Source organism: Polistes dominula, unplaced genomic scaffold (genome assembly GCF_049000335.1).
Source record: "Polistes dominula isolate Pdom_NZ unplaced genomic scaffold, Pdom_raw_medaka contig_83, whole genome shotgun sequence".
NCBI lineage: Eukaryota > Metazoa > Arthropoda > Insecta > Hymenoptera > Vespidae > Polistes > Polistes dominula.
The window spans coordinates 375710-387882 of record NW_028301032.1 but is presented as its reverse complement, the minus strand read 5'-3'; the positions used below and the strand labels follow the sequence as shown (position 1 = coordinate 387882).

The 12173-nt window shown below is 30.3% G+C and overlaps 4 protein-coding genes across 9 annotated transcripts; 2 read left to right on the top strand and 2 right to left on the bottom strand.

Moving 5' to 3' along the window:
• Positions 1-13: 13 nt before the first annotated feature.
• LOC107071060 (U3 small nucleolar RNA-associated protein 14 homolog A) lies at positions 14-3480 on the bottom strand. Its single transcript, XM_015329729.2, has 6 exons — positions 2764-3480; positions 2471-2687; positions 2094-2393; positions 1436-2000; positions 578-1347; positions 14-494 (listed from the first exon to the last, which is right to left on the bottom strand). Exons 1-6 carry the CDS (start codon positions 2859-2861, stop codon positions 36-38), a joined length of 2409 nt encoding a protein of 802 aa, XP_015185215.2. The 5' UTR covers positions 2862-3480; the 3' UTR covers positions 14-35.
• Positions 3481-5103: 1623 nt separating this feature from the next.
• LOC107071030 (guided entry of tail-anchored proteins factor 1) lies at positions 5104-6334 on the top strand. Its single transcript, XM_089174395.1, has 4 exons — positions 5104-5373; positions 5504-5669; positions 5758-5825; positions 5977-6334. Exons 1-4 carry the CDS (start codon positions 5305-5307, stop codon positions 6148-6150), a joined length of 477 nt encoding a protein of 158 aa, XP_089030521.1. The 5' UTR covers positions 5104-5304; the 3' UTR covers positions 6151-6334.
• Positions 6279-6950, bottom strand: LOC107071062 (proteasome assembly chaperone 4). The gene is made up of 2 exons (XM_089174396.1): positions 6836-6950; positions 6279-6763 (listed from the first exon to the last, which is right to left on the bottom strand). The coding sequence occupies exon 2, from the start codon at positions 6720-6722 to the stop codon at positions 6327-6329; it is 396 nt and encodes a 131-aa protein (XP_089030522.1). The 5' UTR covers positions 6723-6763; positions 6836-6950; the 3' UTR covers positions 6279-6326.
• A 149-nt stretch (positions 6951-7099) lies between these two features.
• Positions 7100-9645, top strand: eEF5 (eukaryotic translation elongation factor 5). 6 transcript variants are annotated; one of them, XM_015329733.1, is made up of 4 exons: positions 7100-7239; positions 8448-8739; positions 8830-8964; positions 9194-9645. In XM_015329733.1, exons 2-4 carry the CDS (start codon positions 8464-8466, stop codon positions 9263-9265), a joined length of 483 nt encoding a protein of 160 aa, XP_015185219.1. In that variant the 5' UTR covers positions 7100-7239; positions 8448-8463; the 3' UTR covers positions 9266-9645. The 6 variants fall into 6 exon arrangements, with proteins under 6 accessions (XP_015185219.1, XP_015185216.1, XP_015185218.1 ...); XM_015329730.2 differs by having other exon boundaries at positions 7187-7340; XM_015329732.2 differs by lacking the exon at positions 7100-7239 and adding an exon at positions 7245-7388.
• The last annotated feature ends 2528 nt before the right edge of the window (positions 9646-12173 follow it).

The window sequence follows — 12173 nt, the reverse complement described above, 5'->3', positions numbered from 1 at the left end:
CTATACCATATCATTCATCTGATAAATTTTATTACCTATTTTGTACAATTACTTTTTTTTTTATTAATAGATATAATTGATTTGTTTTCATTATCATTTTTTCGTTTCTTATTCATTCTTTTATCAACCAGTACATTTTCGTCCATAGGATCAATTATTTTTCCCATAGCCGTTTGTACAGAAGGTTCAATGAATTTTTTATAAGAATTCTCCGGAACAAAATTTCGTCCGATCGGTGCTCTGATGCTAGCTTCAAAATCACGAACTGTTGAAAATGGAAATGGTAGTTCATTTACTTGATGTTCCCGTATTTTGGCATGGTCGTCTTCGATTATTATAACATCGCCTTTATTTTCATCTCTACGTGGTTCCTCTTTTGGAACATTTATAACAAATCGTTTCTTTTTCCTAGCCGATGGTATTATATTTGTTCCACCCCAAGATCCCCATCCTGGTAAGGTAAGATCAATATCCTCTGGTTGCGATTTTTTAATCTATAATTCAATGTGTGTACATTTGAAATATTATCAAATCAAAATGAATATTTTATTTGAATTGTTTGTCTTTTTATACATACCTCCTCTTCTTTTTCTTTTCTAAATTCGTCGACCACATCATCGTCTGCGAAAGCTTCACTTATTACGTTATTTCTTTCTTCCTCACCTTCGCTATCGTCTAAAACATCATCTCCACCAGTGATAACATTTGGTAAATCAGTTTTTAAATGTTTAGCTTTTACATTAATGTATTTGTTTGGATCTATATTCGTATCTTTACTTTTTGATACATCAATAGTTGTTTTATCCAAACTTTTGGCCAACTCTTTTAATTTCACTATATCTTTATTTTTGGATGTTTTTGCAGATTTAGTTACTTCTTCCATAGGATTAGTAAAGATTGGCTTTTGACTTTTATTTTTAAATTCTAATTCTTCAAAATTAGATTCATCAACGTTAGATTCAACATCGTTATGATTTTCCTTCTCTGCTTCAATATTAAATTTCCTTTTAACATTACTTATCCGTGTACGAACTTGTTTTCGCATTTTATCTTCCATTAAATCGAACATATCATCTATTTTCTCAATTGACGATGTTGAATTATTTTTCATATCATCAGAATTTACAGATTTATTGCAATCTTGTACACTCCAAGCAGATGTAGCAGCGACTTTTTCTAATATTTTATCACTTCTGTTTACTTTCTTCATTTTTAAAGTTTTATTTGTATCAAGCGTACCATTAAATTCACTATCCCCTTTTTCCTTGGCAATTAAAGATTTCTTATTCTGTTTTAATTTATTCGCTTCAATAGTCAATTGTTTATTAAAAGAAACAGTCTTCTTATCTGTAAAAAAATAAAGTAATTTTTATTAAACTGTACTGAGAACGTGAAATTCATCTGAAAAAATAAATATCCCTCTTTCACTCTTTACCTTGTTTTTCCTTACGTTCAGTATTACTTTTCTGAGATGTATTATGCATTTGATCAGAAGTAGAATCTTTTTTATTTGATTCTAAATTCACTCTATCCCAATATTTACGATAAGTATTAATAAACTCATCAATTTCATTTTCACTTTTAACTTCATTTATCCATGGATTTTCTTTCGTAGTATCAGAAAGTTTGAAAGACGTCGAATCTTCATTATCACCATTGTCATCATTATCACTACTATCATCCGCTACTTTCAGATGTTGCGTCAATTCTCTACCGATGGACAATTGTTGAGCAAGTTCTTGACGCGATTCTTTATCATACTTAGCTCTTACTTGTTTATTCTTTGCCCATTGACCTGTACTTTTATGTCTCAACGTTACACGTTCTTTCGCTCTGGATTTATCAAGCAACGATAGTTTCTCTAAAGCAGTCTGTGGATCTGATTTTTGTAATTCTTCAAATTCTTTAATTTGTTGTTTAATCCTTTCCTTTCTTTGAACACGATGGAACTTTTTACTCTTAATCCTTTTTTGTCTGTGTGCTCTTGCTTCTTTATAAGACTACAAATAAATAAGAAAAAAATAGTATAACACTTATACAATTGATACAATTTATACAATTTATACAATTGATAATAGCAATCACTTGTTTACCTGTAAAGCTCTCATATGAGCAGCTTCTTTTCTCCTTTCTAATATTTCTTCCAAAGTCATTGTAACTTTATCTTCTTTCTCTTCTACTTCTTCTGGCTTCTTTGGTTCTAATTCTGCTAATTCTTTTTCTAATTTTGATTGTATAGAAAATCTTTTAACAAATTTAGTAGTAGAATCTGGTACAGTAGGTAATTTATTCAAAGGAAAATAAACTTTTTCTGCGACTCTGTTACGTGAAATTATCCCATTCCATTTACTTACTTCTTTTTGAGTCTTTTCAAATCCGACCACTCTTTTAATCTAAAAATCATCATAACTTTGATTATTAAATATTCAAAAATAACAATGTGAATAATATAATAAATAATTAAACATACACGATCAGCAGAAGGTTTTTCTAACGGCTTAGGAAGAACTTTAGTCTTTTTTTGAACTGCATTAAATTTCTTGCTAATCTCTGTTTGATAACCTTTAGTTCCCAACGATTTGACTAAATTCTGAACAGATACTGCATTTTTATCAGATATTCCACTTTTAACTAAATGAAATTCTGATACTTCTAATGTTGGTTCTGTTCTTTCTGGCTTTTTAACTCTAATAAACACAAAGCACATACTTTTATAATATATACTAAATAATGAAAGTTAACCTATAAATATATTGTATTTACCTCTGTCCTTTATCTAGTTGTGCCACCGCTTCCAGTAGTTTAGAATGGGATTTTGATACTTCCTGATCGGTATCATAATCAACATCTGATCCACTCATTTTATAATAAATATTAAGAAAATTTATTTTAAAAAAATACTACATGCACCGCATTACCACGTGACGTAGACGTTCTTACAAAATACGGAAGCAGTGATCCCAGAGACTTTAGTTCGTTTGATCGACACAGGGGCGTAAAATTATCGTACGCGGCAAGAAAATTATCTTACGCCCCGGGAAAATTTGAAATCCGAAACAAATCTTTGGAATTTCCTTCCCTGTCACTAGATACGTTAAGGTGCGTTCTCCTTAACGCAAGGAACGGGCCGCGGAAAAAGGAATGGGCCAATGAGACTCCGTGTGGGGGAAAGAAACTTCCGATTACTACTTCGATCCCTTGGGACGAGATTTTATTTACCGAGCGTGGTGTGCCACGTGTTAACGGAAAGAAAATACAAAGAAAATAATTTTTATACAAGAACACGATGAGAGGAGTGCGACCAACCGGTACGACGGACGAAGTGAAAGCAGTGCTGTCCAGTGCAGTGCTGTCAGATCGTGGGTAAATCTTACCCTCTCCCTGTGCCACTGGGATTGCACACAATGAAAGTTTTCCATGTCCGTGTGTTTGGGATTTCGAGGAAAGCCGAGTGTAACCGAAGTTGGCGGTTGGCCACGAAGTGGCACACTACGAAAGCGACTCGTGTCCATGTGTTCGGACGACACGAGTCGTTTTCATAGTGTGCCATTTCGTGGCCAACCGCCAACTTCGGTTACACTCGGCTTTCCTCGACATCCCAAACACACGGACATGGAAAACTTTCATTGTGTGCAATCCCAGTGGCACAGGGAGAGGGTAAGATTTACCCACGATCTGACAGCACTGGTATGCACCGCCACAGCGATCCAGGCATCCGGAAATAGAGAGAGCAACGGTCGCAATGGTCACGCTGCCGCTCTGACCAATCAAAGACGTGGTCAGGCCAATCAGATGCCCCTGCGGAGCCGCATCACGCGGTGCCCAAGTACGTTAGTGCTGGCGGCCGAGAGGTGTCAGCACTGTGCTGGTGCGAGACGCCACAAATCCAACTATTTCTCGAACAAAATGTTCAAAATGTGGAAAAAGTGTGTAAGTTCCAAATTTTTCAAAGTTGATGACCTTTTTTTTTTTCTTTTTTTTTAGTCATCAAGTTCCAAACCTTATCATAACAACGATAAAAACGGCGGTCCGCAGGGAGATAGACTTGTTCGTACAGAAATTGTACACGGATCGTGGTGGTGGTGGTGGTGGTAGGGGTGGTGCTGCACCTTTCCAAAATTCTTCCAAAAAGGCAGCGATCCCATTCGTACGATAATTTGAGGCCCTGTACGATCCAAATGGGAATTTCGAAAACTTGATGACCTTTTTGCAGTGATCCCAGAGACTTTAGTTCGTTTGATGGACACAGGGCCTCAAATTATCGTACGAATGGGATCACTGATCTCTGTATATGAAAAGTTTCCGTCTAAATGTATGCAATAGGGTGACGCCACAGGTCGAAGAGGTCGAAGAGTGTCAATTTTAAGGAAGCGCCAAATATTGTTAAAGTAGGATTGAGAAATAAACAAGGAACACAAATTTTACCCATAACTGTTCTGTTATTTACATACTTTTTCATAAAATTAAATAATAAAAAATCAATAAACGTACTATTCACAGTTCACGAAATAAAATCACTCTAGCTACACGTTTTCTCATAATAATTCTTTAAGGTTATATTTACAACATTATTACTGCAATTCGTTTACTATTGCTACATTCATACCACACCTCTATTTTCACCAGCACCATTCTGGAAGGTTTTTGAACTGTTATTTATAGAAAACGCTGGACACTTTTTCACATTTTCTCCCTTAAGAGTAGGGATCCTGTAGGAGGGATGCGCCATTCACATTCAGCTCATGTGCCATTGGCTGAAAATTTTGGGGGACCGCTTGAATTTATAATAATTTTTTCGTGTAACCTATTCTATTTTAATATAAATTTTTAATTATCATTAAATATAGTTCATTTTTTTCTGTATTTGATGCAATTCATTATTTCATAATTATTGCAATGTTTGAATCATTCGCGCGCAAAATCGAGTTCCGGTCCCCCAGCAATGTACATGGCGCATCCCTCCTATAGGATCCCTACATAAGAGATGTTACTCCTTACCTCTACCGTCCATATTACCAAATTAATAATACAACCCAATTTAGAATATGGCGACTAACTATAGTCGACGTTTGATTGGTTCGAAAGGAACCAATGAAAATACTCTTTTAAAATCGTTCTTTTCAATGATCATTTATCATCAGATAAACACACAGTTTAAATACAATAAATTTAATTACTGTTGTGTGCCTGCTTAAAACTTCAATTTAATCATAATTAATCAAATTATTATAAACAGAAATAAATATATGTAATAATAAATAACAGGATTCTATAATAAATCAATATAATTGAATATATGGTAAAATGAATTTAATTTTGACATCAACATTTATTTTCATTTTAGAATACTTTGTGCCAATTTTAATAACATATGTAAGTATTAAATGAATTATTGGAAAATAGTAAATTATTAATAAGTTGAACAATAACATTGACAACCGAAATCAATCCCTTAAGAATGTTGTTCGTATATTTAACCACAATTTGGTTTCCTTATTCTTAGCTTACAAGACATTTATATGGAAAAATACGAGTGGAAATTGAATTGCGTAAAAAATATTTTGAGGTGAAACAAGAAATGGCAGGTATTTCAATGGTAGATGAATTTTCCAAATATGCTAAACTTCAGAGAAAATGTAACTCATTAGAAAATCAGCTAAATCAAATAGGTAAAGAAATCTATATACATATATAGTAATAGATTATATTTGCTGAATTAATATAATAAATATATAATAATCTATTATACATATATAGATAAATGGAGATTATATGAAAGAAAAAAAGCAAAATTAATGATGACTTATGGCTTTTATATTATCAATGTAAGTATTATATTGTGTATATTTGTGATAAGTTTAAGTAGTGTTGCTCATTAACGTATTAACAATCTAACTTACAAATCACATATCACATACATTTCATAAATCTTTCTTACCAATAGAAATAAATAAATCTTATTTATATTTATTTAAGGGCATATTAGTAATGATTCTTTTGTACATGTATAATAATGAATCTGTGGTGGAACTACCAAAGGATTCATTATGGCCAATTAATTACTTTTTAAGTTGGCCAACTACTCGAGAAGACTCCATTTCTTTAATTATGTGGTTTATGATTATGAGAACTGCTCTATTTAAATGTTAATAAATTTCCTTAGAAATAATTATTAAATAAACTCATCTATAAAAATGTAATTTATATAATTATAGAATAAGAAAATACTTAAACATTATTTTGCAGTGACGACTAATTTTAAACAATTATATTAAATATATGATTAATGTGTAGTTTATTGAATTTATTTGAAATACATAAATTTATTAAATGATTGCTAGTTTTTCATTTGTTTTAAATTCTTGTTGTATTCTCTGTTCGATTTTGGGCAATAACATTTTATCAACTTGTAAATTAAAACTAACATATACAGGTTTTCCCAATTTTCTCGTCAAACGTTTAGCTATGTTAGTTGATGTTTCATCTTCCACTGCACCCATTATTTTTGTAGCAATAGGTATTGATTCATAATTTGATGTAAGTCCAAAAGCAAGATCATTCATGACTGACTGTTTAGCATCTCCAATCCATAAATATAAACTATCTTCCAACCTTATAATGTGACAACTAATTTTAACCTCGCCAACGTCATCAATAAATTCATAAAATTTAAAATTGCAAGGATTTTGAGTGTGTTGATTGGTTTCTATGTCACTAGCCATATTTTCCGTCAATTTAATTATTCGTCAGCTATAACAATGATCTAAAAATATAAATAATATAATAATTTAAAAATAATTACAATCCTTATTCTTTCAAAAAAGCCGATAGTCACCGCTCAAACAATATAAACGCAATGTCACAAGATATTTAGTGAAATGTGGTGTACTCGATTTTGATTGGTTCGCGTTTAAAATCTAATTGAAGAATACGAAAGGTAAAATAATGACTTGAAAATCATGAAATTAAATTTAGTTGTATTGGAAAATTGTCCATTATAAATATACGTAAAATGTAAATGACAATTATATTTTGAAAATGTTTATTTTGAATAAAAAAAGATCTTTATTCGTAGGAATAAAGATGAAATATTCGGATGATTTTAGAACACTTCCGGATGCCAAGCTCGGTCATAGAAGCTTAGAGTCCCTGCTTTCAGCTTGGTAGACCCCTCTTCAGTTCATCGTGGCGCGCAGGCGCAACAAGATCTTCTGATTAAAGTATCCATTTTGATCACATGTGAGTATCTCGAGCTGTTCTCGATTTCGGTGAAAACTAATGGTGCTAATTGTCTGAACGAGTACAAGAAATTAAAGAATTCGACAGTGAAACATCAGCTGGTTCGTATTGATGCGACAGTGTTAATTAAACGTCGGGAATTAAAAAATGTAATAGCTCATGCCGATGACAACGGGCTGCTGGCAATGTGGCTAACACTCTTTCGCGCCATCTTCGCACAATTTTCCTTTAAATACGCGACTAGTATAGAGAAAAATATATTATTCGTCAGTTTTGTTGCTTATTTAGTCATAAAGGTGTTAATATTTAATAACTTATCTGATATCTGATGTCCTATTGTTTATGCAAAAACAATCTTTGGTTAGCCTACATATTTCCTTTTCAATTGAATATTTCTTAAGAGAAATGTTCAATGTAAAAACAAATGTATTGTTTTAAAATCATTATCGATTGTATTTTTATAATCGATAGTTGTGCCAAAGAAACATCTGATTAAACTAAATTAACTATAAATTCGATTTCAAACTCGTAACAGTTTAATGCCGGATTTTATCGTTGTTCTGCCACATGGCCATTTATGCCCGACTTAATTCCACTTATACTTTTTACAATTCAAACTTTTTTACAATTCTTATATACGATTAATCCTTATTATTTATATATTTTTAAACACCGGCTATGTATGATCTGTTTAATTCTACCATCTTGATTTACTTTTAAACTGCTTACATTAAAGGACAATTACTGCTTATACCTAGAATATTTAGTTGAAAATTTACATGATGGTGGCAACTCTGTCTCTGCCTCTTCTTACTGTTCAATTTTTCATCTATATGATCAAAAGGCTATGGTGTGTTTTAAACACAACCATATGTTCTCTTGATTAGTGATATAAGAATATCCATATTAAATGTATCAAGTAACACAGATAAATATTTAAGATATTATATTCATTTATATGTTGTTGTATGTGATACACTTAAAAAAAAAAAACCACAACATTTAATAATTATATTTTCATAACACATTCGTAAATACATATATTTGATTTTTTTTTTTTTTTTTTTGTATCTTTTCTCATCTTTTTTCAGATTTATCAGTTTCTTTTATCTTTCTCTATCCCCCCACCCCCTTATTCTTCCCTCACTTCATTCATTCAACAATTGAAAAAGATATTCTACATTTGACAATTTTTATTTTACAAACAGACCTTCACAATTTACAATGGCAGACATTGAAGATACTCACTTTGAGACTGGTGACTCTGGAGCATCAGTAACATACCCTATGCAATGTTCTGCACTGCGTAAAAATGGATTTGTCATGTTAAAATCTCGACCCTGTAAAATTGTGGAAATGTCTACTTCAAAGACTGGAAAGCATGGTCATGCTAAGGTTCACCTTGTAGGCATTGATATATTTACCTCAAAAAAATATGAAGATATTTGTCCTTCTACACATAATATGGATGTGCCGTTTGTTAAGCGAGAAGATTATCAGGTAATATGCATAATGTATAGTAATAATAATTCATATTTTAACTGCAACAAAAATAATAGTAATTAATACCATGTACTCTTCTAAATTCAGTTGACAGATATATCTGACGATGGGTACTTATGTCTGATGGCTGATAATGGTGATCTTCGTGAAGATCTTAAAATACCTGATGGTGAATTAGGAGCTCAATTACGTGCTGATTTTGAGGCAGGCAAAGAATTACTTGTAAGTATAATTTTAATTCATTCATTTACAATTACAAACAATATTTTTAATATGGTAATAAAACAAAATTTTTAATATGGTAATAAAAAGAAAAGTTTCATTTAAAATCTCATTAATATTATGTGTATCTGAATAATGGAGAATAATGGTAATAACTTATAATTTGTAAGAATTATGAACTTTGACCATATTGAATGATTTTTATATTTTTTTTTTTTTTTTTTTTCAGTGCACTGTACTAAAAGCTTGTGGCGAAGAGGTGGTAATTGCCATCAAAACCAACACTGCCCTTGACAAATAATTGTGTTCAGTTTTAATCGTACACAACTAAACTATCCGCTTAGCCAATCGACACCTTCTCATTGGTAAAAAAAAAAAAAAAACAAAAAAAAACATAAGTCCACAGTTCCAACCAACAGCAGTTCAGCAGCGGACAAAAACATCTTTTTATCTAAGTAACATCTACTTACTTACTAATATTAAAAAAAAAGAAAAACACATGCTAAAGTTTCGAAGCAATGTAAAACAAGAAGAATTGGGTTTATGGAATTCTCAATACCCAGTTTTAGACATACACAATTGCATACACACATAGGCACACACATACGTTGTTTGTTATACAAAAGATACAACTTTTCAAACAAAAGTTGATTAAGAAATAAAAATTAAAAAAAGCCTTTACACATCCTCGATTTTTTTTTTTTTTTTTGAAGACTTCAGTATTCAATGTTTTGAAACAACTTATGTAAAAACCACAAAAAGCTTTCTAACTTAATATACACGTAAAGTAAATAGACACGTATTGCTGTTGAAGACCAAGGTTGAGATGCATTCTATAGTGCGGAACAATTTTTCATATGAATCCGATAAATCTTTATGTATTAATAACATTTAGTATCCTTTAGTTATTGTTATATAATTTTATGAAGTAAAAATTGCTACATGATACAATTATGTAGATAAACTACATATTTGTTAACAATGGCTATAGAGATAATTTGTAATTTTACATATAAGCTTTATAAGCACAGAATGCTTGCAGAATGCTTTTATAAATTATAAATCCATTATTTCTAATTGTAAAAGTATTATCTAAAAAGCAAGACAAATAAGTTTTTTAACAAGTCTAAGAGAAATAAGTTTAAGATAACGAAAAAGATGATTTCGTTTCTTTTATTTATAATTTGCCTAAACTATTTCGAATATGTTCTTGTAACATATGATAGTACTTTTTTCAATAAACATTTTTTACCTTAAATCACATGACTGTTATATCACATAAGTTATCTAATAATGAGATAGCTTACAACGAAATATCGTGGCAAATTTTTAATTTTATCAACATGAAATATTTTTTAATCATAAACTAACAATTATTTACTATTTTGTCATACATAACATATTTATATTTATTATTCCAATAATTGCCTTTATTATTAAAAGTAATCATTTTCGAAATATTTCTTTCTGTACTTAGTATCCTTTTTCATTAAATATCCGAATTATTTATACTTTGTTTCTATTATATATTCAAACTTACCCCCTGCTTTCTCCTTTGTATTATTATTATTATTATTATTATTATACTGTAAGATCGTATTTGTATAAAAAATTGTTCCAGAAAATACAGTCTGAAAAATGTAGATTAATATACGATGAAAATAGAAATTGATTGATACAAGATCGTAACCAGAGCTTTTATGGGAAGGTATGTTGTGTGCCCCTACCTCTCACATATGGTTATGCTAAAATCCTACAAAACAACATGTTTTTATTTCAATCATTTCTCTTCGACTGTCATCATTATTTCTTTAAGACTATCATTTATATCATATCTTTTTATTAACAAACATCATCTTACCAAAGTATTATATACAAGCATGAGATTAACAAATTACTATAAAGATATTAATACGTGTCGTATGAACTCTCAACAAAGTATTATTACAAACAACAACAAGAAGAAGCTAGCTAATGTCATATTATTATCAATGATGAGAGTATTCACGATTGACATCTTTGTAGAATATATATAAGTAATCAAAATTTATGAAGATATGCCTTCCTTGAGAACTTTGGTTCATTGCACAGTGAACAACATAATACTTATCTATTATAATCTAAATGAGCAGAAGTATCTAATATTAATATGAAATAAATCATCATCTCTCTCTCTCTCTCTCTCTCTCTCTCTCTCTCTCTTTCTCTCTCTCTTTCTCTTTTTCTGTATTCCAAATGTGCTATGTTGGACCAGGTTCATATTCTTTAAATGTGCTTTGTTACGGACAGTAGCAGAAGAATTGAAGGAGGAAAAGATAATGATGTCGTGTGACAAACAAAATGCGCGAATGCCTAATAGCAAATATGAGATAGATCTCTAAGAAAAAAAAAACAAAAACAAAAAAATAAAGCTCAAGTTCTTTTATGTTGAACAATTTGAGCTATCGCATTTTTTTATGTGGATATTTAATAATTTTCCTTTTTAAGTAACGAGACTTCTTCATGGTGTCATCTTAATCATGTAAATGTTGAAATTTCAATAATCTTATGTATCAGATGATATCTTCAAAATAACATTGTCGTATATTGTATTAATAAGAAAAAAAATACAAATTCAAACGTTTTCACAAGAGGCAGCAGGAATTTTTGTTTGTTGAATTTTAACAGTTTTCTTTTTCTTTCTTTTTTTTTTTAATTATTCATTTAAAAGTAAAAAAAAAAAAAAAGGTGACACCAAGTAATAAATAATACAAGAAGAAAAAATATAAAATAAAAAAAAAACATTGTAACAATATCTCATTGTGCAACATTTAATACACTTAAAATGATACTATAAACATAATCTTAGAATCGACAATGAGACATAATCTTTTTTAAGCTCAAATAGTTATATAACTACTTTAAATGAAAACATTTGATTTCTTATGATTATGAAGAAATAAAAAAGAAGAAAAAAAAGAACAAAGCAAAATGTGCACTGTCATCCTTTTTAGAATACAGAGGTTATCATATTACTCTTGTAATGCAATGAAAACTTATATTAAATAACAGACAAAATGTTAATCATATAAAAATGGTATTGTGAATTAAACAAAGAAATCATTAAAAATAAGAAGAATCATACCATTTGATTTATTATAACATAACAACTATATGTTTGAATATCCTTTGAATGAAATTATTCTATACGGTGGCAGTGCAATAGCAAG